The sequence below is a fragment of the Salvelinus alpinus genome, chromosome 36 (genome assembly GCF_045679555.1).
Source record: "Salvelinus alpinus chromosome 36, SLU_Salpinus.1, whole genome shotgun sequence".
NCBI classification, from domain to species: Eukaryota; Metazoa; Chordata; class Actinopteri; order Salmoniformes; family Salmonidae; genus Salvelinus; species Salvelinus alpinus.
Genome location: NC_092121.1, coordinates 11,248,988 through 11,276,720, shown reverse-complemented (window position 1 = coordinate 11,276,720; position 27,733 = coordinate 11,248,988). Strand labels below are relative to the sequence as shown.

The following is a 27,733-nucleotide window of genomic DNA, read 5'->3' as shown; positions in this document are numbered from 1 at the left end:
GGTTTTTTGGAGGTTGTAATAAAACACTGTCCAATCACCAGGAATTAATTTAGGAAGTCTGTTCCCAAGTATTCCCACAAATAAGAAAACGATGTCTCAATGTAATCAAGGTTTGAAATTATTGTTATTCTCAAATACAATCTGTTTTTGGGCTTAGTTGTGGTCAATTTGCAGTGTATAAATTATTATAATTATGTTATGGCCCCCCAACCATCCGCTCCGACAAAAATCGTCCCGCGGCCTAATCTAGTTGCCTACCCCTGCTGTAGGTTAACCAGTATCATCTTCCTCTTCTCTGCCCATGTGGCGTTGTTTAAACCCTGATTGGAGGTGGGAGATTGCATGCTAGTTAGTTATTCTCGCTTAGGTTGATAGAATCAGCAGTATGTTTTGTTCCTGTGTTTGTCAGACACTTCTCCCGCCCGGGGCCGCCACGCCCCCGCTATGCAAGAGGACGGGGAACCAGACAACGGAACCATCAGTCAGTCTGTCGCCATGGCGATCGCTGGCTCCCCGCTGCCGCATGCCAAAGCCCCCAACTTCACCATGCCCACGGTGGTGAGTAATGAGACACCATCAGCCCCCCTCTGCTGTGTGGAGCTTACTGCCTCAGGCTTTCATATCTCAGGCATTTTTTGTAACTCCAGTAACCCTGGTAACGATTGAACTCATTTTCCCCCTCCCTCTGTTATTGAGATCCTTTGTAGTACACTTCCACACTAAGGTACAGTACCAGCATGGGGCAAATCGACAACACCAGAGGGGGTACAGCATGCCTTCTAATGACAGCCGCCATACTGAACTACCCCTCACTACCTGTAGATGGCTCACTGCTCATGAGCTCCTCTGACACTCTTTCCCATCCACATAGTTTGCAAAGTGACATAGTTTGCAAAGTGACATAGTTTCAAAGTGACATCAGGAAAAACTCCTAGCCCTAATGTAGGCGTTCATCTTTCTCCCAGGCTGGTCGTCAGTGCAGCTCTCTGTCGGCAGAGTGCAGTAGGACTCTGCTGGTGTCTTTCCTGTGGGTTCTGAAGAACGCAGACGCTGCTCTGCTGGAGAGCTGGGTGTCAGACCTCTCTGTGCTGCAGATCAACAGGCTGCTAGACCTGCTGCACCTCTCCGTGTCCTGCTTCGAGTACAAGGTAGGCACCACTTCTGTCCCCCCTCACTGATCAGACCGCTGTACCTCTCGTCCTTCACCTGTTACCCCTGTTGGACTCTCCGACCTGAATACATCCTATTATAGCTGTTCTGACCGTTCCATCTCTGATTGGTTGTCCCAGGGGAAGAAGGCTCTGGAGCGTATCAACAGCCTGACGTTTAAGAAGTCTCAGGACATGAAGGCTCGTCTAGAGGAGGCCATACTGGGAACCATCGGAGCCCGACAGGAGATGGTCCGTCGCTGCAGAGGTACCAGCACCGGATGGGCCATCGTAGTGTTTGAGATTTTCTACATGCAATGTTCCTTTGTGGTTGTTACAAGTGTCCGTATGTTTTGTTTTGGTTCAGAGCGGAGTCCATATGGCAATGAGAATGTCAGATGGAGGAAGAACGTCACTCACTGGAGACAGAACACAGACAGAGTCGACAAGTAGGTCCCCGCCATATGCACAGATGAATGCCGAAGGTAGACCAATGACTTGATAGAACTTGTCATCAACGGTCTGTGTTCAGTATTTGTGTAGGCACGTTGTATAGTGACGTTTGTACGGATTTGTGTGTGTCTTGAGTGATTGTAAACCCTGTTTCGTTGCAGAACCAAGGCGGAGACGGAGCAGGAGTCCGTGGTGGATGGAAACCTGGCCACTGAAGCCTCTCTGGTCGTCCTGGACACGCTGGAGATCATAGTGAAGACGGTGCTGGCGTCGGAGCTGAAGGAGAGTGTTTTGGGCGGAGTGTTGAGAGTCCTCCTCCACAGCATGGCAGGGAGTCAGAGTGCCCTCTTCCTGCAGCACTGCTTCACTACACAGAGGGGACTGGTCTTCAAGGTGTGTGTGGGTGTGTGCACGCCCGTATGTTAGTTACACACACAAAGTTACATGTCTTCGTGTGTGTGGATTAAGTGTTGTGTGTCCCGTGTGTGTAGTTCCCAGAGATGCTGTTTGAGGAGGACACAGAGCTGTGTGCTGACCTGTGTCTGCGTCTGCTCCGCCACTGCAGCAGCAGTGTGGGCTCTGTCCGGAGTCAAGCCTCCGCCTCCCTCTACCTGCTGATGAGGCAGAACTTTGAGATCGGCAACGTGAGTCTCACTCATACAGAAGCTTGTCATAGCCTGGAAAGACAAACTGCATTCACACTCCGTTTAACTGTTATGACGTGAAACAATAGTGAAAGGAAGCGTGAATTCAGTTTGGATTTCCAGTCTAAGATCTTCCCACAATAATACAAATCAAATCCAGTATATTTGTCCTATGCGCAGGATATACGTGGTGTATATATTATAATGAAATGCTTACTTGCAGGTTCACCTGTCAACAATGCAACAACAATAAGAATAGAAGTAAAGATGGTTCCAGTTCAGTCTCAACACCATCAACTGACATGTTGTGGAATTCTGTATTGGTCACATCCCTTCTGTAGTCTTGAGTATTGACTCATCCTCTCTCTGGTGTAGAACTTTGCCCGGGTGAAGATGCAGGTCACCATGTCCCTGTCCTCCCTGGTGGGGACATCTCAGAACTTCAACGAGGAGCACCTCCGACGTTCCCTAAAAACCATCCTGACCTACGCAGAGGAGGACCTGGAGCTACGGGACTCCCCGTTCCCAGAACAGGTCCAGGATCTGGTCTTCAATCTGCACATGATTCTGACTGACACAGTCAAGATGAAGGAGCACCAGCAGGACCCTGAGATGCTCATTGATCTCATGTACAGGTATTACACACACAACAGCTGTCTCATCGACACAACCACTTTCTCTCAAACACATTCACATCCACAAACGGAGTAAAGAGAAATCCAAAGGGTAAGAGGGGATACCAGGTCAGTACAACTGAATGCCTTCAACTGAAATGTGTCTTCTGCATTTAACCCAACCCCTCTGAATCAGAGAGGTGCGGGGGGCTGCCTTAATTGACATCCACGTCTTCAGCGTGTGGGGAACAGTGGGTTAACTGCCTTGCTCAGGGGCAGGATGATAGATGTTTACCTTGTCAGCTCGGGGATTCGATCCAGCAACCTTTCGGGTTACTGGCCCAACGCTCTAACCACTAGGCTACCTGCCGCCCCGGCTTGGATTACATTAGCTATGTACCGACCTGATTTTCTGTCTCCCCACCCCACCCCACCCTCAGGATTGCTAAGGGCTATCAAAACTCCCCTGACCTGCGTCTGACGTGGCTGCAGAACATGGCGGGGAAGCACTCGGAGAGAGGGAACCACGCGGAGGCAGCCCACTGCCTGGTGCACAGCGCCGCCCTGGTGGCAGAGTACCTCAACATGCTGGAGGACTGCCGCTACCTGCCCATTGGCTGTGTCACCTTCCAGGTCAGGAGTGTGTGTGTTTTCCTGTCCATTATAGTATACCTCAAAACCTTAGTCGTTTCCTGACTGCTCTGTCCCTTACCTGCTGTAGCACATCTCGTCTAATGTTCTGGAGGAGTCAGCGGTGTCTGATGACATCTTGTCCCCGGAGGAGGAGGGTATCTGTGCGGGGAAGTACTTCAGCGAGTTGGGGCTGGTGGGGCTGCTGGAGCAAGCTGCAACCTCCTTCCACATGGTATTACTCAGATCTTCTTTGCATTGAGATTTCCTTAAATACGTGATGAATAGCTTTTGAATCTCTCTTTGAGTGGACGCCCTACACAGCATCCGTTTGCCTTACCACCTAGTAAATAGTCAGAGCTGTATGTTCACATAGAGAAAGCCAGGTTTTTGAAAAAGTATATATGAATTGTAGTGCGCTGTAGGTAGACTTCTCACTGTTTCATACTGTATCTCCCCTGCAGGCTTCCATGTACGAGGCCATCAACGAGGTGTATAAGATCCTACTCCCGGTCCACGAGGCCAACAGAGACTTCAAGAAGCTGGCTATTGTCCATGGAAAGTTGCAGGACGCCTTTAACAAAATCTACAACCAGAGTTCTGGATGGGAGGTAAAGTAAATTAAATATGCTGTTTGTTTGTGTAACTTAACGGATATTGAGTTTATTTAAGCAATAAGGCACGTGGGGGTGTGGTATATGGTTAATATACCACGGCTAAGGGCTGTTCTTAGGCGCGACGCAAATCGGAGTGCCTGGATACAGCCCTTAACCGTGGTATATTGGCCATATACCACAAACTCCGAGGTGCCTTATTGCTATTATAATCTGGTTACCAACGTAATTGAAGCAGTAAAAATACATGTTTTGTCATACCCATGGTATACGGTCTGATATACCACAGCTGTCAGCCAATCAGCATTCAGGGCTCAAATCACCCAGTTTATAAATGCATTTAAACAATAATATTTGATTTCTCTTTCCTGTGGTTTCCCTGCCTTTCCTGTCCTTTCTGGATGATGTTTCCTAACTGGTAAGTGAAATGTAATAAAACTCCCCAACACTTATTCAAACCACGGTATTGCATTGCATTCACACTTTCACACACTTAACCAATACATAGTTGTGTAAAACAGTTGCACAAGATTGACTGGCTCCAACTCTCTGGGGTGTATTTACTGGTTGCTGTGGTAGCATATGGTTTCAATGTTTTAACTAGGGCTCTAAATTAAAAAATGTTATTGGTAGCACTGATGTTCCCGGGGAAGGGTACCAAAAAGGTTCTGCAACATTGAAGGTCCAAAAGAACACAGTGGCTCCATCATTCTTAAATGGAAGAAGTTTGGAACCACCAAGTCTTCCTATAGCTGGCCACCCAGCCAAACTGAGCAATCGGGGGAGAAGGGCCTTGGTCAGAGAGGTGACCGAGAACCCGATGGTCACTCTAACAGAGCTCCAGAGTTCCTTTGTAGAGATGGGAGAACCTTCCAGAAGGACAACCATCTCTGCAACATGACACTTTATTGTAGAGTGACCAGATGGAAGCCACTCCTCAGTAAAAGCCACACAACAGCCCGCTTGGAGTTTGCAGAAAGGCACCTGAAGACTCTCAGACCATGAGAAACAATATTCTCTGGTCTGATAAAACCAAGATTGAACTCTTTGGCCTGAATGCCAAGCATCACGTTTGGAGGAAACCTGGCACCATCCCTACGGTGAATCATGGTGGTGGCAGCATCATGCCGTGGGGATGTTTTTCAGCTGCAGGGACTGGGGGACTAGTCATGATCGAGGCAAAGATGAACAGAGCAAAGTACAGAGAGCTCCTTGATGAAAACCTGCTCCAGAGCGCTCAGGACCTCAGAATGGGGTGAAGGTTCACCTTCCAACAGGACAACGACCCTAAGCACACAGCCAAGACAACGCAGGAGTGGCTTCGGGACAAGTCTCTGAATGTCCTTGAGTGGCCCAGCCAGAGCCCGGACTTGAACCCAATCGAACATCTCTGGACAGACCTGAAAATAGCTGTGCAGCAACGCTCCCCATCCAAACTGACAGAGCTTGGGAGGATCTGCAGAGAAGAATGGGAGAAACTCCCCTAATACAGCTGTGCCTATTTTGTTCCGTCATACCCAAGAAATCTCAAGGCTGTAATCGCTGCCAAAGGTGCTTCAACAAAGTACTGAGTAAAGGGTCTGAATGCTTATGTAAATGTCATATTTCGTTTTATTTTATTTTATATAATTTAGCAACAATTTTTAAAACTTTTTTTTTGCTTTGTCATTATGGGGTATTGTATGTAGATTTGAGGGGGGGGAAACAATGTAATCAATTTTAGAATAAGGCTGTAATGTAACAAAATGTGGAAAAAGTCAAGGTGTCTGAATACTTTACGAAGGCACTCCTAAATTTAAACTCCAAGTCACACAGCAAAATATGTTGTCGCATATGGAGCCCTGGTTGTAACATGTCGTTTTAGGACAATTTAGACCAAATTAACATGTCAATTTAGGACAACTTAGAACAAATTAACATGTCAATTTTGGACAACTTAGAACAAATTAACATGTCAATTTAGGACAGCTTAGACCAAATTAACATGTCAATTTAGGACAACTTAGAACAAATTAACATGTCAATTTAGGACAACTTAGAACAAATTAACATGTCAATTTAGGACAACTTAGACCAAATTAACATGTCAATTTAGGGCAGCTTAGACCAAATTAACATGTAAATTTAGGACAACTTAGACCAAATTAACATGTCAATTTAGGGCAGTTTAGACTAAGTGACTCTGAAAGTAATCTCTGTGTTCTGTTTTCCTATTCTTCCCCCTCCCCCCCCTCTCGGTCTTCCATTCCCCTCTCTATAGTGTGTAGAGGATGTTTGGGACCTACTTCCGGGTGGGCTTCTACGGCTGTCGCTTTGGGGACCTGGATGAGCAGGAGTTTGTGTACAAGGAGCCCTCTATCACCAAGCTGGCTGAGATCTCCTACAGACTAGAGGTACGGTCTGAGGAGAATGACGAGGAGGATAAGAAAATTATCATTTATATAACACCCGAAGACATCAGTGATCCTTTCTGTAACTCACTGGACCATTGCAGAGTTGTGTGTTATAAGCTGATACCAGTCTTTTGAATGTCTCTCTACATCTTGTTCAGGAGTTCTATGCTGAGCGGTTTGGAGATGATGTGGTGGAGATAATCAAGGACTCCAACCATGTGGACAAGAACAAGCTGGACCCCAATAAGGTAAAAGGCCCAAAGTCTCAGAAAGAGAAACGACTGAAGGTTTGTGTTGCGGTTTTTACATGGGGACTTGAGGAATGACCCCGTAGTACTGATCTATTTGTTGTATATCTGCGTGGCTCTCAGGCCTACCTCCAGATCACCTACGTGGAGCCCTTCTTCGACACGTACGAGCTGAAGGAGAGGATCACCTACTTCGACAAGAACTACAACCTGCGCACTTTCATGTACTGCACCCCCTTCACCCTGGACGGGCGCGCCCACGGGGACCTGCACGAGCAGTACAAACGCAAGTCCATCCTCACCACGTCCCACGCTTTCCCCTACATCAAGACACGCGTCAACGTCATCCACAAAGAGGAGGTGGGTCACTGTGTACATGTATGACTGTAGTGTGAAACATGGTGAGCACTGTGAACAGTGAAATGATTTATATTTAGCAGTGTTTTTCCAGGTCCTCATAGAGCTTTACAGTACATAACACTAGCTTAATCCACTCACAGTGAAGCAGTGCTCATGATCATGTTCGCTGTCCCCTCTCCTCTCCAGATCATCCTGGTGCCCATGGAGGTGGCTATAGAGGACATGCAGAAGAAGACCCAGGAGCTGGCCTTCGCTACCCACCAGGAGCCTGCCGACGCCAAGATGCTGCAGATGGTGCTGCAGGGCTCCGTGGGCACCACTGTCAACCAGGTACTGTGTGTGTGTAATATCCCTTTGTGTGTTTGACATGCTGGAGCGTGTACGTAACTGTCTCTCTCGTGTCGCGCTCGTTCTCGTGTGCAGGGCCCTCTGGAGGTGGCCCAGGTCTTTCTCTCTGACATTCCCGATGACCCCAAGCTGTACCGTCATCACAACAAACTACGCCTCTGCTTTAAAGACTTCACTAAGAGGTGATGACACCTTACAAAGTCTGTACATGGACTATACAGTCTGACACACACGGTTCAATAACCCAGTGAACAGACTTTGACACTCCGTGTGTGTGTTCCTTCCTCTCCTGCAGGTGTGAGGATGCCCTGAGGAAAAACAAGACTCTGATTGGTCCAGACCAGAAAGAGTACCACAAGGAAATGGAGAGGAACTACAATAAGCTGAAAGAGTCTCTGGGACCGCTCATCACCCGCAAGATCCCCCAGCTCTACAGGACACTGCCGGCTGCAGGGCTTCAGTCTGCTACACAAAGGTTACAAATCAAATCGTATTGGTCACGTGCACATATTTAGCAGATGTTATTGCGGGTGTAGCGAAAGGCTTGTTCCTAGCTCCAACAGTGCAGTAGGATCTAACAATTCACAACAATACACACAAGTCTAAAAGTCAAAGAATGGAATTAAGAAATATGTCAATATTAGGACGAGCAATGTCGGAGTGGCATTGACTAAAATACAGTAGAATAAAATACAGTATATACATATGAGATGAGTAAAGCATTATGTTAACATTATTAAAGTGACCAGTGATTCCATGTCTATGTACAAGAAACTGGATTCACACACTGAACATGCATGGACACACACACTCATAATACACAGGCGCACACACACACACACACACACACAATATGAGCGCATCCAGCTCTACAGAGCACTGACATCTACAGCCTACACAATAGTAACTCGACACCGTCTTCCACACACACAGATGCAAACACACACGCTGTGAGCTAATCCATTTGAACACCCCACTGCCAGCCTCTGCTTTGAAAAACACCGTAGTAACTCGACACTTTACATACTCGTAGTCACACAAACATGCATCACGCCCCACTGAGTACCACTAGTAGGACCCCTTCATCCACACACAATGCAGCTGCTGCTTCAATCATCTCAGCAGATCTGGTTTGGAAAGTGTCAGCACATTGTTGGTTGGTTTTGACTGGGTGTTTTTGGAGCCAGCTGCGTGTCTTATGTGAGGGCTGGAGGATTTCTAATCACAGCCAGATACAGCACAGCCACACCTGCCAGAACACAAAATGACATACACCATACCAGCAATTAAGAGGCTCCTTCATCCACACATTGCAAAACCCTCGTCCAGATAGCAACATTTTAATCTGTCTTTTGATCTTTTTATGTCTTCACAGAAATTCCTTCAGTAGGTCCAGTCTCCGCCGGGGGGACTGTTGAAGCACAGCAGACCTCGTCAACAGAGAAGAAACCGAGAGCTTGAGACATACTCTTGATTTCAACTGGTCTGTCTGTCTCCCCCACCCCCGTTCACACACCAACAGTCGATCCTCAACACTCACACCATCCTCCTCCATCTCCCTAGCTTGTTATTCCAAACCCCCCCAGTGTCAGGCCATACCACCTCTCTCCCCCCTCACTCACTCGTTTCTTGTCTTCCTCTCCTGCTCTGCTCTGCCTCCCCCCATTCTCTCTGTCTCTCACACTCCTATAGGAAAAGCTTCCTCTGTTTATACTGGAAGTTTATCTGCACTGTAAACATAGTCGTTTGGACCATCTCTCTTTGTCCTGGGCATTTACAGAGACCAGCTTTCAGGTGGAGTCTCTCTGCATTGAGGAGGACCCAGAAGGATGCCTCTCCCTCTCTGTTCATCTCCGCTCTGTTTAAATGTAGCTTTTCCTGAACGGGAGAATCCAAAACAGCTCCTAGGCGCTTCCCTAATTGCGTGTTTGTTTTGGGCCGAGTTTGAATGTGTGCGCTTGGAGGTTTGTGTTTGAGTGTGTTTCTTGCCCCGACTGCACAGGATATAGGCTTCTTTCCATTTGCTTGTGTATGTGTCATGTTTGCTGTGGAAGGGCCTGGGTGGTTACACTGTGTGGTTTAGCAGGCCTGTTTCGTGGCCTTAGTGAATTTGTGTGTGATTATTTTGGTGGGGGACCAGTTGCTGCCAGACGTAGTCATTAAATGTTCCCAGGGAGTCGTTCTGTAACCAACGATCCTCATACCAAATAACTGACATTCTTTCACTACTGACTTCTCCCTTTCATACACCCTGTATCAGGACAGGAATTCATTATGAAGAAGTATGACATTTTGATCATTAGAGGCCCGCCTGCTCTAGATCAACATACAATGGACACATTGTAGGTTGGAGAGATGTGGCTTTGGGAAGAGAGGGAGCCTTACAAATGGTCTCTGGTGACACTGTGAAATGTTATTTTTACTGAACTGACCAAAAACACTGTTGCATCACTGATGTTCACATGGTAAGCACTGCTAGACTGGCAGTGACATTCTCTCTCTCTCCTCTCTCTCTCTCCTCTCTCTCTCTCTCTCTCCCCTCTCTCTCTCTCTCCCCTCTCTCTCTCTCTCCCTCTGTGCTGACAAACACTCCACATGTTCTGGAATGAATCTTCAACCCTGTGGTTGGTGGAAACATATAATGTAGGTCTTTTTAACTACTGTATTGGACTGTGTCTCCTTTATTGTATTGCACTATACTGTATTCACACTGCCGCACCTACGTACCAACGTCTGTAACTACTGTATTTCCTCTGTTTATTGTGTTTTCACGAGGCTTGTCTAAAACTGTTTTTACCAGTCAGGAAAATAACAACTTTTTTTTATTTATTCACTTTTCTTTTTTTTTTGTACTGCTTTGTATTAAAATGTTCTCTCAATCTTAACAGTCTGCTTTTATCAGTGCTGATTGATATACAATATATTGGGAAAGTATTCAGACCGCTTGACTTTTTCCACCATTTGTTACGTTAGAGCCTTGTTCTAAAATAGATTAAATAGTTTTTTTCCCTTCTCAACCTACACACAATACCTCATAATGACAAATAAAAAAAATGGTTTTGATACATTTTTGCAAATTTATCAAATAAAAAAAAACAGAAATATGAGATTTACATAAGTATTCAGACCCTTTACTCAGTACTTTGTTGAAGCACCTTTGGCAGCAATTACAGCCTTGAGTCTTGGGTATGACGGTATAAGCTTGGCACACCTGTATTGCAGATCTATGCAGATCCTCTCAAGCTCTGTCAGGTTGGATGGGGAGCGTTGCTGCACAGCTATTACCAGGTCTCCAGGTTCTCTCGGGTTCAAATCCGGGCTCTGGCTGGGCCACTCAAGTACATTGAGACTTGTCCCGAAGCCACCCTTGCGTTGTCCTGTTGGAAGGTGAACCCTCACCCCAGTCTGAGGTCCTGAGTGCTCTGAAGCAAGTTTTCATCAAGGATCTCTCTCTGTACTTTGCTCCGTTCATCTTTCCCTCGATCCTGACTAGTCTCCCAGTCCCTGCCGCTGAAAAACATCCCCATAGCATGATGCTGGCACCACCATGCTTCACCGTAGGGATGGTGCCAGGTTTCCTCCAGATGTGGCGCTTGATATTCAGGCTAAAGAGTAAAATCTTGGTTTCATCAAACCAGAGCATCTTGTTTCTCATGGTCTGAGAGTCTTTAGGTGCCTTTTGGCAAACTCCAAGCGGGCTGTCATGTGCCTTTTACTGAGGAGTGGCTTCCGTCTGGCCACTCTACCACAGGCCTGATTAGTGGAGTGCTGCAGAGATGGTTGTCCTTCTGGAAGGTTCCCCCATCTCCACAGAGGAACTCTGGAGCTCTGTCAGAGTGACCATCGGATTCTTGGTCACCTCCCTGACCAAACCCTTCTCCCCCGATTGCTCAGTTTTGCACTGTCAACTGTGGGACCTTATATAGACAGGGGTGTGTCTTTCCAAATCATGTCCAATCAATTGCATTTACCACAGGTGGACTCCAATCAAGTTGTAGAAGCATCTCAAGGATGATCAATGGAAACAGAATGCACCTGAGCTCATAGCAAAGGGTCTGAATATTAATGTAAATAAGGTATTTGTTTTTTATTTTAAATACATTTCTAAACCTGTTTCCACTTTGTCATTATGGGGTAGTGTGTGTATCTCCCGGGTGGCGCAGTGGTCTAGGGCACTGCATCGCAGTGCTAGCTGCGCCACCAGAGTCTCTGGGTTCGCGCCCAGGCTCTGTCGCAGCCGGCCGCAACCGGGAGATCCGTGGGGCGACGCACAATTGGCATAGCGTCGTCCGGGTTAGGGAGGGTTTGGCCGGTAGGGATGGTTCGGCCGGTAGGGATATCATTGTCTCAGTATGTAAAAAAATAAAGAAAAATAATAATATGTAATAAAATGTATGCACTCTACTGTAAGTCGCTCTGGATAAGAGCGTCTGCTCTTGGCCGGTAGGGATATCCTTGTCTCAGTATGTAAAAATGTAATAAAATGTATGCACTCTACTGTAAGTCGCTCTGGATAAGAGCGTCTGCTAAATGACTAAAATGTAAAATGTAGATGAATGAGGAATTTTATTTTATCCATTTTAGAATAAGGCTGTAATGTAACAAGATGTGAAAAAAAGTCAAGGGGTCTGAATACTTTCCGAATGCACTGTACTGTATATAACCTTGAGAGGGTTAATCATTCTAGACGCATGGTTTTACTACCCTGGGAATATGAGTCCCAGGACTGGATTTAGCCAGCAGGGGAAATGTTTAAACAACTCAATTATTAAACACCTTCGTTTATTAATTGATAGGCTATAGGCCTGTAGTATATTGTGTTAATAATGCAGATGGGTATCTAATTTTTATGTGTATTGACATGTGGCATATTATTGCTTTATTTATTTTTTAAATGAGAAGAGATGTAGCGTTCCATTTCGAGTGGATAATGAATAGGCTGTGGATGGGTTATCCTGGAGAAACTGAACGGGTTTAGTCATCTGGCTCTCAGGACGCATCTTTGCAGACATGAACCAACCTAATTATTGGCCAGACAATGCAGAGCGAACCCCTCAGATCTCTATTTGAACCTAATGTCGGCTCAAGTCGGAGTATGCGCCCCTTTCTCTTATTTTTCATCGTGCAATTAATTTCCTGTGTGCCTGACATTGTAGCCGTAATGTTTGTCTGCCAAAGTAAACGCCCATTGTATGGATGTAGTGTGTGTTATTGATATGTAACACGCTATACAATAAAAACACACCCACCCTTTTTAGGCATTAATCAATCAGTGATATAGCTGTGGTGTATCCATTCTCTGTAAAACAGTAACCACATTTACGTCCCCCAATCGACTATTTAGTCTTCTGTAAGACACGGGTAGATTCCAGGGGAGACTAAAGTATGACGTCATGTTACGGGGACCATATTTCCCATGCGCAGTCACCGATAAAAAATAATAATTAAAGAATGGAAAGAAATCAATGCTGACGGACTTTAGGTCACCCTTGCATTGGGCTATAGTTCTATAAGACACACTGAGCCATTAATACGACGACTCTCTTATTCCAACTCTTACATTTTACCATTTTGAATGAATATGCAGAGATGTCTGAGTGGAATGGGGCTTCTAGCCTAAGGTACTAGTCTGGTCTAAAGGCTCTCCTGGCCCTTTAAGAGCGGAGGGAGGGGGTTCTGAACCGCTTGGCTGCGGTGTTTTTGTCTCCATGTCAGTGAGCGCTCCTGGCCCAAGACGTCTGAACGGATTTATAAGGATAGGTAAGTACAACAGCCTTTTGATAAGATCATACATTCTTAATTCCCAGCAGCCTGTATGTTAACGTTTGCTCAATTAATAAGTCCAAAATGGTGTCTTGCGTAATATTTCTTTTGTCCTATCCGTTCCCCGGTTTGTGTCTTACTTCTAGAAGTAACGGGTCTCGTATTGCCCATTCTCTACCTATTTAACTGCGTTATGTTTGTATGAATTCGTGTGCACTTTTCCCTAAATATTACCATAAGTATTAATGGCCTAATGAGTGGTTTTGTTCTCGTGCATAGTAGGTTATTTGGCTGAGCATCATTGGCGATAATGCGCTCCTCGAGGGAGCGCACACAATGCATCGGGTACTGGCGCGTGTGTTATCCCTGAGACGTTTTGTGTTAATAGGTCATGTTGGCTGAATTTTATTGACAGCTGAGAGAGCGGTCTCACATTTTCACTGTGGTTATTGTTCAAATTGGAGAGAAGATCTTTAGTTAATATTTGCGTTCTGGAACAATTTGGAAACTTGCCACCCTCACTCTTTTGGCTAAACTTGTAAAAATTAGGAACTTCAACTAAAACGTTTTTCGATCAGGTTCTTTCTTCAATCAAAGAAACTTTTGAAGTTGAATTCCTGAATACTTTAAGATTAAACCCTCATTTAAAGAAAACCCCGTGATTGCCGTTACTCCAGGGAGAGGGTGGGTCCTTCCATTCTTCCTCTTTTCATTAGCCTACTTCCAGATGTTCATCACTTTCTCATTGCCACTCTGCCCTTAACTTTGGTCTGCTTTAACCGCCCGTCCGTGACTGGTGGTCAGTTCAGTGAACGGATGTCTGCCTCAAAAGCTATAGGGTTGAATTCATTCTATCGGGTTTTCCTCCTCTCTAGAAGAAGCAGTGTCTGGAAGAACATTTAACGCCTGTAGGCTTAATAGCCTACTAATGATTTTCACGGTTTATCTATTGGTCATTATTAAACTTTGGAGAAGATGGTTACAACCCAAGTGAGATAGACCCATAAAATTGTATGGCGTCCTTTGATCAATCATTGATCACTTGATAGCAGCCTGCTTTCACACAGACTAGGCCTACTTTATAGGTGACCGACACAGGTCTCCATAGGTGTCCTAGAATGTAAGGTGCCCAGTTGGAGTTATCCCATGCTCGTGCCAACAGCAGCGGGGATAGAATGCGTAGCCTAACGGTCTCACCGACCAGGACCACATTCCCGATTACAACGTTTGGAACGAGGGGCGCTGTAGTGGAATTCCAAATGGAGGAATGCAAGGTTATAAAGCCCATTTGTAGCGGTGGACCACACGCTGGGCATTTAAATGATTTAGCTAGACTAATGGAATTACGCCATTAACCTGCATGAAGCTTCATGTCTGTGATTGTCTGGATTTATTCGAATTTGCGGACAGGTCGTAGCGGGCCAGACTGTCCCCTTGCTGACACCCCTCTGTTCAGCTGAAACCATGGTTACACACATGAGCAATTAATTTAGAGTTGCCTATCACCTTGAGTCAGGTAGTGGAATATAATTACAGACCCTCTGTGAGTTAATGCGTGTAGGCTGTCAATGTATATTTCACTCTGCCATTTTACAGTTCATGTCCTCTTGTGTAGTCTGGGAACTAGTCCTATCACATCAGTCAATGAACAATTGTTACTGATTCAGTGAGCAGAAAGCCTTCTACTTCTGCACAGAAAGGCATGTTATACTTGAGCCTTACCCTACTGCCATTGAAGGTGTATAATAGGCCACAGCTCAAATACACATTTGGACATCATGTATAGTTTTATGCAAATTTCACACAACATAAGTTTCTTGTTTTGGTGGGAAAATGGATCACAGTTTGTGCACCTTTTTATTGATAGAATATCAATATTTTTTACTTTAATATGAGAGTAACTTATCACCAAATTCTCCATCAGTATTAATAACTGTTTTTGTAAAGCCTGTAGGCTATATTGCCTCGCTTATGACTGCTGATCACTCATTGCTGTGGAGAGGTGCAGATGTATTTAGCTATAGCAGGGGATGATGACATAGCTCTGATATTAGAATGGGGCCAGATTGGGGGATTTGGCCGTTGGGGGTTAATACCCCTACTTATTTATCCAGACCTACAGCCAGAGACAAATCCTTTAACGTTTTCAGTCAACATATTCCTTGATCATGCATGTAGAGTCCAAGGAAGCATGACATCATTATCTGCTGGACTAATCTCTGGAACAATCCTTCTTAATACATGAATCGTTCCGAAAGGGAAGATGGATTGTTCTATTCACTGACTCGCAACAACCTCCCAATGCCTTGTTGTGTGTTTGTGTATACCTGCCATGTCTATAGGTGTGGTTTAAGTCCCGCTTGTTGTTATCTAATTTACTTCACTCATTGAGTCAGTCTGGAAACAATCAATGAGGATCCCGGTGAACGGGTCACTTAGACACATCAACAGTGCTTCAGTGCTTGACTACTTCCTTCCGTTGCCCCACTGTGCTGCATGTGACCACCACTGACTGACTCCACTGACCTGAGGTTTTAACCCCAAAACTGTTGTGAGTCTGACCAGCTTTCCCCTGCCTGACCGGACTAACAGCTCTACTCTGGTCTCCGTCTCTGTCTCCCCTGATCCTTCCCCAAATCCTTCCAGAACACTGCCTCTCTGGCCTCCATCAATCCTTATCCCTCTACCTCCCGTTCTGCACAGGAATTTTCCCTCTCTCTCTTTCTCTCCCTCTGTCTCTTCCTTCCACCTCTCTCTCTCTAATGCATACAGTTTTTCTTCTTTTGTTTCTGTTGCAATTCCTGTCCCTGGGCCCCACCCTTAGCCAGGCAGTTTCCTTTTGGAGGGGTCAACACAATGACCAATGGCAGCTGTGATGCTGATGTTTATTCTTCTCCTGTTCCAGACTTAATGTGAGCAGGCAGGCAGGGCTGAGGCCAGGTCAAGCAGTAAGGCCACTCCCTGGCTGTATGGGCCAGACTATTTCTCTCCAGACCCTACTCCTCCTTCATGTTAAAAACAGTCGTCCTATTTGCTTGCAGTAACAGGGCATAGGCTACATAGCTTGGCTGGGTTAAGGCTTCACTGATATTTTCAACCTCTCCCTGACCCAGTCTGTAATACCTACATGTTTCAAGCAGCCCAACATAGTCCCCGTGCCCAAGAATGCCAAGGTAACATGTCTAAATGACTATTGCCCAGTAACACTCACATCTGTAGCCAAGAAATGCTTTGAAAGGTTGGTCATGGCTCACATCAACACCATCATCCCAGATACCCTGGACCCACTCCAATTCGCATACGGCTCCAACAGATCCACAGATGACACAATCTCTATTGCACTCCACACTGCCCTCTCCCACCTGGACAAGAGAATGCTGTTCATTGACTACAGCGCTGCATTCAAAATACCCTTGTGCCCTCCAAGCTCATCACTAAGCTAAGGACCCCGGGACTTAACACCTCCCTCTGCATCTGGATCCTGGACGTCTGCCCCCAGGTGGTAAGGACAGGCAACAGCACATCCGCCACGCTGACCCACAACACAGGGGCCCCTCAGGGGTGTGTGCTTAGTCCCCTCCTGCACTCCCTGTTCACCCACGACTGTGTAGCCGCGCACAACTCCAACACCATCAGTAAGTTTACTGACTACACGACGGTGGTAGACCTGATCACCGACGACGATGAGACTGCCTATAGGGAGGAGGTCAGAGACCTGGCAGTGTGGTGCCAGGACAACAACCTCTCCCTCAACGTCAGCAAGACAAAGGAGCTGATCGTAGACTACAGGAAACAGAGGGCCAAGCATGCCCCCATTCACATCGACGGGGCTGTAGTGGAGCGGGTCAAGAGCTTCAAGTTCCTCAGCGTCCACATCACTAAGGATCTATCATGGTTCAAAAACATCAACACAGTCATGAAGAGGGCACGACAACACCTCTTCCCCCTCAGGAGGCTGAAAAGATCTTCAAAAAGTTCTACAGCTGCACTATTGAGAGCATCTTGACTGGCTGCATCACCGCTTGGTATGTCAACTGCTTGGCATCCGAACGCAAAGCTGGGCCGTAGTGCGGACGACCCAGTACATCACTGGGGCCGAACTCTCTGCCATCCAGGACCACTATACCAGGCGTGTCAGGGGAAGGCCCTAAAAATTGTCAATGACTCCAGCCACACAAGTCATAGACTGTTTTCTCTGCTACCACACGGTAAGTGGTACCAATACACCAAGTCTGGAAACAATAGGACCCTGAACAGATTCTACCCCCAAGCCATAAGACTGCTAAATACTTACTGAAATAGTCTAGGTAGCTATTTGGTTAACTATCTGCATTGACCCTTTAAACATTGCCTTTTTTTATTTTTTGTTTTTTTACTCATAACATGCACTGCTGCTACTGTTTATTATCTATCCTGTTGCCTAGTCACTTTATTCCTAGTTATATGTACTAGCTCAATTACCTTGTACCCCTGCACAATGACTCAGTACTGGCACCCCGTGTGTATATAGTATGGCCAAGTTATCGTTACTCATTGTGTATTTATTATTACTTTTCTATTATTTCTCTCTTTTCTCTTGGCATTGCTGGGAAAGGCCCGTAAGGAAGCATTGCACTGTTCATCAACACCTGTTGTTGCATTTGATGAAATAAAATCTGAATAGAAAAATTTGATATGTCTTCACTGTTCCTAGTTCAAACCCACTATTAGTTATTCAGAAGCACATCGGCCACAGTCATTTGTTATACCCTGGTCATATGAGAGCATCTGTCCACCTCATGCACATGTGAAAGTCTTGTTTTTCATGCGAATGAGGCACGGCATTTGTTCTAGAAAGAGTGGTTTACTTGTAAAGTAACCACATGATGGTAAATGGCTACCATCCTTGCCACTTCTGAGTAGAGACAGCAATTCATTGGTCATTGGTTATTAACGCATGACCAGTTGGCTAAATTAAGCCATCTGTTAGAATGAGAGTTAAGGTCACATACAGCAGACCCCAGCAGATGCAGAAAGAGTAATGAAGGTTTCTCCTTCAGTGAATAATGTAACACCAGCATGATGTATGTATTTGTTGGTTTCCAAAATAGTTTTCATAATAGTTCCAATTTTCCCATGTATTGTTCCAGTTTATTTTACATGGTATTATACTCATTGGACTGAGGTCAATCATAAGTAAGCTGACAAAATAACATTCAGCTTCATTTAGGAACAAGAAGTGCTGCCTCTTTGTGTGCTGGGTTTTTATTGTGAGTCTCTTTTTATCCTTAAACCAGAAGTGGAATGTTGATATGATATGATCGTAATCTTACAGGCGCATCAAGTTCAGATGATGAAGAAAGGTCTTTTGAAACGTAATTCACCCTTGGTCAAGAGTTCCTCTTGAATCCCTGTGATGTCTGCCCTGTTTTGGCAAGAGCAGAGGACACAACATTGTGGTGTGGCTGCTGGGAGTTTCAATGACTCATACTGGTGGATTCGAAATCTTAGAACAGTCATGGTGTTCTCATTCTAGAAGTTTCCATTTAAAAGTTATTCTCTTCTCCCTCCCTATTTTCTTTCTCTCCCCCACTCCAGTCTCGCCCCTCTTGTTGTTCACCCACACCCCCACCCCTCTTTCTTTTCTCCGTCTTTCACTCACATACTGTACCTCCACTCCTGCTCTCTCTTTACTTTACTCCCTCATTCTTTCTCCCTCTCCGTCTCATTTTCCCTTTCCTTGTTACTTTTTCTCCTGGGCTTGGAGGAAGTGACTGGGTTGTTTCTGGGTCCTGAGGGAATACAGAGATGGAGCTCCTTTTCCTGTAACCCTTTCTTCATCAGACCTCAGGCAATCACACAATAAGCTATTTTAATGGCACATCAATGATATATAGCCTTTATAATGAACAGTGAGAAAGGGTGACCCACGATGTGCCCTCTTCCAGTCTGGGGTCTGGTGTTGAGGGGTTGTGGTGTTGAGTGCCTGTGCATGGTGATATCTTTTGAGTGGGTGTACTGTATATATGTCGTCATCTCACTGCTGCTGTTGAAAGGTTACTACTGTCATGGTGGATTTGATACTCACCACTACAATTTCCCAGCGTGTTTAGATGGAAGATGAGAACAGAGTTACTGTATGCCCTCCACATTTGTTTCTTCAGAGCTTATACCTGAAACAATGAACTGAAATTATTCAGCTGTGTTTGTGGATCTGTGGGAGTCCCATGGGTTCAAAGGATCCTGGAGTGTGTGTGTGTGTGCGCGTGCATCTGTGCCTGTGTGTGTGTGTGTGTGTGTTTTCAGCTGTGTGATGAAAGGGTAGCGGGTGCAGACGTGGGAGTGTGTGTTAACCTATCTCTTCAGAACTGTTTGACTCTTTCACAAAAACAAGAAAGTACAAAAGTTTGATTAGCCTACCTCCTACCTCATAACACTGTGCACCACATACACATTGGTATATACTGTGTATGTTGGTATATACTGTGTATGTCGTTTTAGTTTAGTTATGACATTTTATAGTCTGTATAGACTAGTTATTACACTGTTATTATACTCTATTGTGATGTTTACTGACGCCTTCTAGGATGATAGAATCACATTTGTATTGATTTGTGATGACTGATAAGAGTAGGAGTCTAAGACATGTACACAGACCTCCCAGACATTGGTTGCTCGTCATCACTGGGCCTGTTTGTATTTCCGCTCTCTGACAGTGTCTGGATCCACAACAGGGCCTCAGACACCATTACGTTTGTTTTGAGGCTCATTTTCTTGGCTGTAACAGTCTCTCTCTCTCTCCTATCTCTCTCTCTCTGTCTATCTATCTATGTGTCTCTCTCGCCATCTCTCTGCCTCTCTTTCTCCCTCCCTCTCTTTATTTTATTTATGTATGGAAATATGGGTTGATCGTGTGTGTCTCTCTCTCTCTCTCTTTGCCCCTCCTAGCTCTATATTAGAACCAGCTGTGGAACTAGGGGCTGAATGAATGGCTCATTGTGATTTGACTGTCGTTCCTCTATGAGGCTCTGTTTCTCTCACTCTCTCCTTCCCTCCCTCTGTCCCATGACAAAAGTATTCAACAATGGACTGAGTAAGATAAAAGTTCATAATGTGACATTCTGTAAATGGAAATGACTGACGTCATTTGGCCACAACTCCACAATGAAATGCACTAGTTAAGTCCCAGGCGTTGCAGTGAAAGCCAAGGTATGAGAACAAGGAAGAACCTCCATTATCATGCAGCTTATCTCCTGGAACTTGCACGTATTTGTGACAGGAAGAATCTGAAATCACATGGATTTGCAGATAGGGAATATTGGCTGTATTCCTTGCAAATCACGCGTAAGTATAGGTTATGTCGTGGAGATGCCTTGGCAAGATACTGGGGTAACAGTATCTGGGCCGGCCCAGACGGCATCCCCGGCCACGTCCTCAGAGCATGCGCAGACCAGCTGGCTGGTGTGTTTACGGACATATTCAATCAATCCCTATCCCAGTCTGCTGTTCCCACATGCTTCAATAGGGCCACCATTGTTCCTGTTCCCAAGAAAGCTAAGGTAACTGAGCTAAACGACTATCGCCCCGGGGCACTCACTTCCGTCATCATGAAGTGCTTTGAGAGTCTAGTCAAGGATCATATCACCTCCACCCTACCTGACACCCTAGACCCACTTCAATTTGCTTACCGCCCCAATTGGTCCAAACTTTCTGACGGGCCGCCCCCAGGTGGTGAGGGTAGGAAACAACATCTCCACACCACTGATCCTCAACACTGGGGCCCCACAAGGGTGTGTTCTCAGCCCTCTCCTTTACTCCCTGTTCACCCATAACTGCGTGGCCATGCACACCTCCAACTCAATCATCAAGTTTGCAGACAACACTGCAGTGGTAGGCTTGATTACCAACAATGACGAGACGACCTACAGGGAGGAGGTGAGGGCCCTCGGAGTGTGGTGTCAGGAAAATAACCTCACACTCAACGTCAACAAAACAATGATGGTGGACTTCAGGAAACAGCAGAGGGAGCACCCCCTATCCACATCGACGGGACAGTAGTGGAGAAGGTGGAAAGTTTTAAGTTCCTCGGCGTACACATCACGGACAAACTGAAATGGTCCATCCACACACAGACAGTGTGGTGAAGAAGGCGCAACAGCGCCTCTTCAACCTCAGGAGGCTGAAGAAATGTGGCTTATCACCAAAAACACTCACAAACTTTTACAGATGCACAATCGAGAGCATCCTGTCAGGCTGTATCACCGCCTGGTACGGCAACTGCTCCGCCCACAACCGTAAGACTCTCCAGAGGGTAGTGAGGTCTGCACAACGCATCACCGGGGGCAAACTACCTGCCCTCCAGGACACCTACACCACCCGATGTCACAGGAAGGTCAAAAAGACCATCAAGGACAACAACCACCCGAGCCACTGCCTGTTCACCCCGCTATCATCCAGAAGGCGAGGTCAGTACAGGTGCATCAAAGCGGGGACCGAGAGACTGAAAAACAGCTTCTATCTCAAGGCAATCAGACTGTTAAACAGCCATCACTAACATTGAGTGGCTGCTGCCAACATACAGACTCAATCTCTAGCCACTTTTATAATTAACATTTGGATGTAATACATGTATCACTAGTCACTTAAACTATGCCACTTTATATAATGTTTACATACCCTACACTACTCATCTCATATGTATATACTGTACTCTATACCATCTACTGCATCTTGCCTATGCCGTTCGGCCATCACTCATCCATATATTTATATGTACATATTCTTAATCATTCCTTTACACTCGTGTGTATAAGGAAGTTGTTGTGAAATTGTTAGATTACTTGTTAGATATTATTGCACGGTCAGAACTAGAAGCACAAGCATTTCGCTACATTCGCATTAACATCTGCTAACCATGTGTACGTGACCAATAACATTTGATTTGATGATTTGGTTTGGGTGTTCCTGTGAAACCAGAGGGGTGTGTTACATGGCACCGGGTTCAAGAGTGTGAGTCAAGAAGTGCATGAAAACATTGCTCAGTGTCATGACAGGGAGGTTCCCAGCCAGCCTTGGTTGATTAGCCATACAGCAGTCTGTATTGTTGTGGTTCAGACTCAGACGGATGAGAAGCTTTCTCAAGGCACTAGCTGCATGGAGGTCTGTTGTTGCTCTGAAATTAGGTCCATCGACTCGTGAGTTTGATTAGCATTTTGTGGTGAGATGGAAAGGATGTTTTTCATATGAGGAGCTGTCACTCTGCAGCAGTGGAATGTGTTTCTGGGGTTGGTTTTCTACTGCAGACCTGGGGGTTTTAGTCTTACAGTAACCAGTCCTTGGTAACCTGCCTAAACATTGGGTAATCCCTGTTTGTAGCCCTCTGGAGAGGCTGGGGTGGACCTGTTAGAGTTGTCATGGACGTTTTGAGATTTGATGGCTGGTTAAAGATTCACCTGGTACCTCAATGATGTGCTTCATTTGGAACTTGGTTGCATTTATCCCAAGTTTATTTTGTGGGTCTTTCTGGTCTTTTCTGTTTTCGGATCTCTATCTCAGTAGGATTATGAAATGGATGTTATGATTTCTTAATATATATGTTAATATCTTTTCATTATTTTCCTCCATGCTGTGCTCAGGTGCTGACCGTGAGAAAGAGGGGAGGGAAGAAAAAGAGGAGAGAAGAGAAGCCAGATTGAGGAGATTGGGGAGGAGGAGAGACCAACCCTGAAGCACTCTGAGCAGCTGGTAATGGAGCAGAAAATATATCCCTCTTTTCCTAATTCATAAACCATTCCCATTCTCAAACTTGTGCAGAATAGCAATCACATAAAAGGCAGCTATTTTAGACGTGGGTGGAAAATTCCATGATTTTATCTGGGTAGTGGGATTCAAGGTATTTCTTACTTTGAGGTAAGACAGTGAATGAGGTAAGACAGTGAATGAGGTAAGACAATGAATAAAGACAATGTGTTGGACATACAGTCAGGTCCAAAATTATTGGAACCCTTGATAAAGATGAGCAAAACTGACTATAAAATAAATAATACAAATACTGAGACATATTGTATGCTCAAAGAAATTGGGAAATTATATTATATATTATTATACTAAAACAATTGCTCAGAGAAAGAGATTTTGTTTAACAAGTAAAGCAATTGTTCTCAAAAAGATAGGGTTCAAAATGTTTGGCACCCCTGTTTTCAATACCTTTCAATACCTCACCTTGCGAGGATAACGACACTGAGCTGTTAAAAATATATATATTTGGAGAACACATTGGGAGGGATCTTAGACCATTCCTCCACATATAATCCTTCCGGATCTTTGATTTTCTTTCTCTGCGCCCTCTTCAATTCAAACCACAAGTCCTGGTACTGGGTAAAATTCATAATGCCGTTGACCTTAACAAGACCCCCAGGACCAGTGGAAGCAAAATAGCCTCATAACATCAAAGATCCACCACCATATTTTACAGTAGCTATGGGGTTCTTTTCTGCATATGCATCTTTCTTTAGATGTAAAACCCAGCACTGGTGTGCGTTGCCAAAGAGCTCTATTTTTATGTCATCTGAACATAGCACTGGTTCCAATCCAAGTGCCAATGGCGTTTAGCAAACTAAAATCTAAAATCATACATTTAAAATCATACATCTTTATAAAAGTGTGTCTGTAGCAGCGATTTAAAAAGAGGCACAGAATCTGCAAGCCGGATCTACTCTAGACTTTGGAATGGCCAACAGTGCCCTGCCAGAGGATCTCAGGCTGCGTCCTGGCTCGTAGGGAGATAAAAGATCTGAGATATAGGATTGGGCAAAACCAAGTCTCGTCTTAAAGGAAAAATCCTCTCAAAACCACTAATTCCTATAATTTACCGTGTTAAATAACACTAATATGTGATAACAATGTTTGTTGTGATTTTTTTTCTTTCATTTTGTCATTATAGTAAGGTTGGTAGCAACATGAAATGTGAAAATCGTTTTGGAAATCTGTTGCATCTCAAGTCGACTACAAAACCCACAATGCAATGATCTCTCTATGGGTTGGCTGGATAGCTACCTAGCTTGTTAGCTAGTTAGCCACCCAGTATTGAAAACTGACATGTATGTTTGACGTTTTCGCAATCTAAAAGTCATTTTCACCTCCTCTCCACCCTCTCCGAGCTGGGCATCTCCGGCGCGGCCCACGCTTGGATTGCGTCCTACCTGACAGGTCGCTCCTACCAGGTGGCGTGGCGAGAATCTGTCTCCGCACCACGTGCTCTCACCACTGGTGTCCCCCAGGGCTCTGTTCTAGGCCCTCTCCTATTCTCGCTATACACCAAGTCACTTGGCTCTGTCATATCCTCACATGGTCTCTCCTATCATTGCTATGCAGACGACACACAATTAATCTTCTCCTTTCCCCCCTCTGATAACCAGGTGGTGAATCGCATCTCTGCATGTCTGGCAGACATATCAGTGTGGATGACGGATCACCACCTCAAGCTGAACCTCGGCAAGACGGAGCTGCTCTTCCTCCCGGGGAAGGACTGCCCGTTCCATGATCTCGCCATCACGGTTGACAACTCCATTGTGTCCTCCTCCCAGAGTGCTAAGAACCTTGGCGTGATCCTGGACAACACCCTGTCGTTCTCAACTAACATCAAGGCGGTGACCCGTTCCTGTAGGTTCATGCTCTACAACATTCGCAGAGTACGACCCTGCCTCACGCAGGAAGCGGCGCAGGTCCTAATCCAGGCACTTGTCATCTCCCGTCTGGATTACTGCAACTCGCTGTTGGCTGGACTCCCTGCCTGTGCCATTAAACCCCTACAACTCATCCAGAACGCCGCAGCCCGTCTGGTGTTCAACTTTCCCAAGTTCTCTCACGTCACCCCGCTCCTCCGCTCTCTCCACTGGCTTCCAGTTGAAGCTCGCATCCGCTACAAGACCATGGTGCTTGCCTACGGAGCTGTGAGGGGAACGGCACCTCCGTACCTTCAGGCTCTGATCAGGCCCTACACCCAAACAAGGGCACTGCGTTCATCCACCTCTGGCCTGCTCGCCTCCCTACCTCTGAGGAAGTACAGTTGCCGCTCAGCCCAGTCAAAACTGTTCGCTGCTCTGGCACCCCAATGGTGGAACAAACTCCCTCACGACGCCAGGTCAGCGGAGTCAATCACCACCTTCCGGAGACACCTGAAACCCCACCTCTTTAAGGAATACCTAGGATAGGATAAAGTAATCCTTCTAACCCCCCCCCCCCTTAAAAGAGTTAGATGCACTATTGTAAAGTGGTTGTTCCACTGGATATCATAAGGTGAATGCACCAATTTGTAAGTCGCTCTGGATAAGAGCGTCTGCTAAATGACTTAAATGTAAATGTTAAATGTAATTTTCCTCTTAACTTCCAGCGTAGTGAGAGTGCTGGTCACAATGCCATGTCATATTAGCTGTCTTTCTGCCTGCGTGAACGGCAAGAGATCAAATACACATGAAAACATGAAATGACCCCAGGAATCGATAGAATATCTCTCAGAGATACACAAAAACGATTTAACATTCAAAATGGGTCAATATTTCCTTTAAACGTGATTAATACATCTATTCTGAAAGTCACTGGTAGCTAAAATAGGTGTGGTATGGTTACATTTTTTAGTGCTTGTTAAAATCCGAGCTGCAGCATTTTGAACTAACTGTAGACGATGGAGTGATTTCTGACTGAGACATTTATACAAAGAGTTACTGTAATCTAGGCGTGTGGAAATTAAATAATGTATAACTTTCTCCAGATCAGTGACTGAAATAAAAGTGTTGACTTTAGCTATATTTCTTAGATGATAAAGGCAGGACTGGACAACTTTCTTTACATGCAGCTCAAGGTTTAGGTCAGGGTCAAAGAAGACACCAAGGTTTCTGGCCCTAGGCTTTACATTGGTCGACAAATTACCAAGGTTATTTACAATCTGGGTTCTAGCAAGGTGGGGACCAAATAAAACAACCTCTCTGATTTCGTATCATTGAGCTGGAGAACATGGTCAGACATCAAACATTTGATATCAGCAAGACACTTGTGAAGGGTAGCTACGCAAGCTTGGTCACTGGGTCTGATTGGTAAATAAAACTTTGTGTCATCTACAGAGCAGTGAAACTGAATGTTATTATTGTGGATGATGTCACCAAGGGGGAGCATGTACAGGGAAAAAAGGATGGGACCCAGAATTGACCCCTGAGGGACACCATAGTGAAAAGGTGCTAGGGATGATACTGAAGCACCCATGCTCACTGAGAAGCATCTACCACATAGATATGACCTGAACCAGTCGAGGGCAACGCCAGAGATCCCCCCCACCTATCCAGCTGGTCAACAAGGATGTTATGATCAATAGTATCAAACTCAGCACTGAGATCCAAAATAACTTTACCCAGTACCAGGACATTTTGGCCAAAAAACTGGTTGCCTCTGCCAGGAGGCTGAAACTTGGACGCAAGTTGATCTTCCAGCAAAACAGTAATCCCAAGCACACACCAGAAGCCACAAAGAAATAATTAATTGACCACAAATGAACATTTTGCAATGGCCATCTCAGTCTCCGGACTTGAACCCCATTGGAAACTTGTGGTTTGAATTGAAGAGGGCAGTCCATAAGAGCAGAGGAAGGATATCAAGGATCTGTAAAAATGTGTTACGGAAGAATGGTCTAAGATCCCTCCCAATGTGTTCTCTGAACTCATAAAACGTTTTAGAAAAATAATCAGTGCCATTATCCTCACAAGGTGAGCTATTGAAAGCAATTGAAAACAGGGGTGCCAATAATTTTGCCCCCTCTCTTTCTCTGAGCAATTGTATTAGTATAAAATATAATTTTTCCCAAAAAACATCTGCATACAATATAGCTCAATATTTGTATTATTTATTTTATAGTCTTTTTTGTTCATCTTTATCAAGGGTGCCAATAATTCTGGACTTAACTCTCAGGGCTAGTACTTCTGTCTTCTTCCAGAACTAAACCTACTGTATCTTACCTACTAACCATGATGGTCACCCTCCTCTGATCACAAAGATACAGTGGGGAGAACAAGTATTTGATACACTGCCGATTTTGCAAGTTTTCCTACTTACAAAGCATGTAGAGGTCTGTAATTTTTATCATAGGTACACTTCAACTGTGGGAGACGGAATCTAAAACAAAAATCCAGAAAATCACATTGTAGGATTTTTAAGTAATTCATTTGCATTTTATTGCATGACATAAGTATTTGATACATCAGAAAAGCAGAGCTTAATATTTGGTACAGAAACCTTTGTTTGCAATTACAGAGATCATACGTTTCCTGTAGTTCTTGACCAGGTTTGCACACACTGCAGCAGGGATTTTGGCCCACTCCTCCATACAGACCTTCTCCAGATCCTTCAGGTTTCGGGGCTGTCGCTGGGCAATACGGACTTTCAGCTCCCTCCAAAGATTTTCTATTGGGTTCAGGTCTGGAGACTGGCTAGGCCACTCCAGGACCTTGAGATGCTTCTTACGGAGCCACTCCTTAGTTGCCCTGGCTGTGTG

General features: G+C 45.2%; 2 protein-coding genes across 10 annotated transcripts in view; both read left to right on the top strand.

Moving 5' to 3' along the window:
• The window catches only part of LOC139565528 (dedicator of cytokinesis protein 7-like), a 40,889-nt gene extending 30,552 nt beyond the window's left edge, over positions 1 to 10,337 (top strand). For 6 of the 8 annotated variants that reach the window (XM_071385943.1, XM_071385941.1, XM_071385948.1 and 3 more), the window contains 17 exons: positions 410 to 558; positions 966 to 1,148; positions 1,290 to 1,416; positions 1,516 to 1,597; positions 1,763 to 1,994; positions 2,093 to 2,245; positions 2,621 to 2,880; positions 3,300 to 3,492; positions 3,581 to 3,724; positions 3,954 to 4,100; positions 6,371 to 6,496; positions 6,655 to 6,744; positions 6,868 to 7,104; positions 7,291 to 7,434; positions 7,528 to 7,634; positions 7,748 to 7,927; positions 8,828 to 10,337. In XM_071385943.1, the coding sequence (XP_071242044.1) occupies positions 410 to 558; positions 966 to 1,148; positions 1,290 to 1,416; positions 1,516 to 1,597; positions 1,763 to 1,994; positions 2,093 to 2,245; positions 2,621 to 2,880; positions 3,300 to 3,492; positions 3,581 to 3,724; positions 3,954 to 4,100; positions 6,371 to 6,496; positions 6,655 to 6,744; positions 6,868 to 7,104; positions 7,291 to 7,434; positions 7,528 to 7,634; positions 7,748 to 7,927; positions 8,828 to 8,870 (2,597 nt within the window). In that variant the 3' untranslated portion in view covers positions 8,871 to 10,337. Of the gene's footprint in view, positions 1 to 409; positions 559 to 965; positions 1,149 to 1,289; positions 1,598 to 1,762; positions 1,995 to 2,092; positions 2,246 to 2,620; positions 2,881 to 3,299; positions 3,493 to 3,580; positions 3,725 to 3,953; positions 4,101 to 6,370; positions 6,497 to 6,654; positions 6,745 to 6,867; positions 7,105 to 7,290; positions 7,435 to 7,527; positions 7,635 to 7,747; positions 7,928 to 8,827 lie in introns of all 8 variants that reach the window. The other 2 variants (XM_071385944.1, XM_071385942.1) reach the window with 1 other exon arrangement.
• A 2,665-nt stretch (positions 10,338 to 13,002) lies between these two features.
• The window catches only part of LOC139565371 (KN motif and ankyrin repeat domain-containing protein 2-like), a 28,184-nt gene continuing 13,453 nt past the window's right edge, over positions 13,003 to 27,733 (top strand). Inside the window, exons 1-2 of one of the 2 annotated variants that reach the window (XM_071385652.1) lie at positions 13,004 to 13,212; positions 22,830 to 22,938. The gene's annotated coding sequence lies outside the window, so the exon portion shown is untranslated. Of the gene's footprint in view, positions 13,213 to 22,829; positions 22,939 to 27,733 lie in introns of both variants that reach the window. The other variant, XM_071385653.1, reaches the window with a different exon arrangement.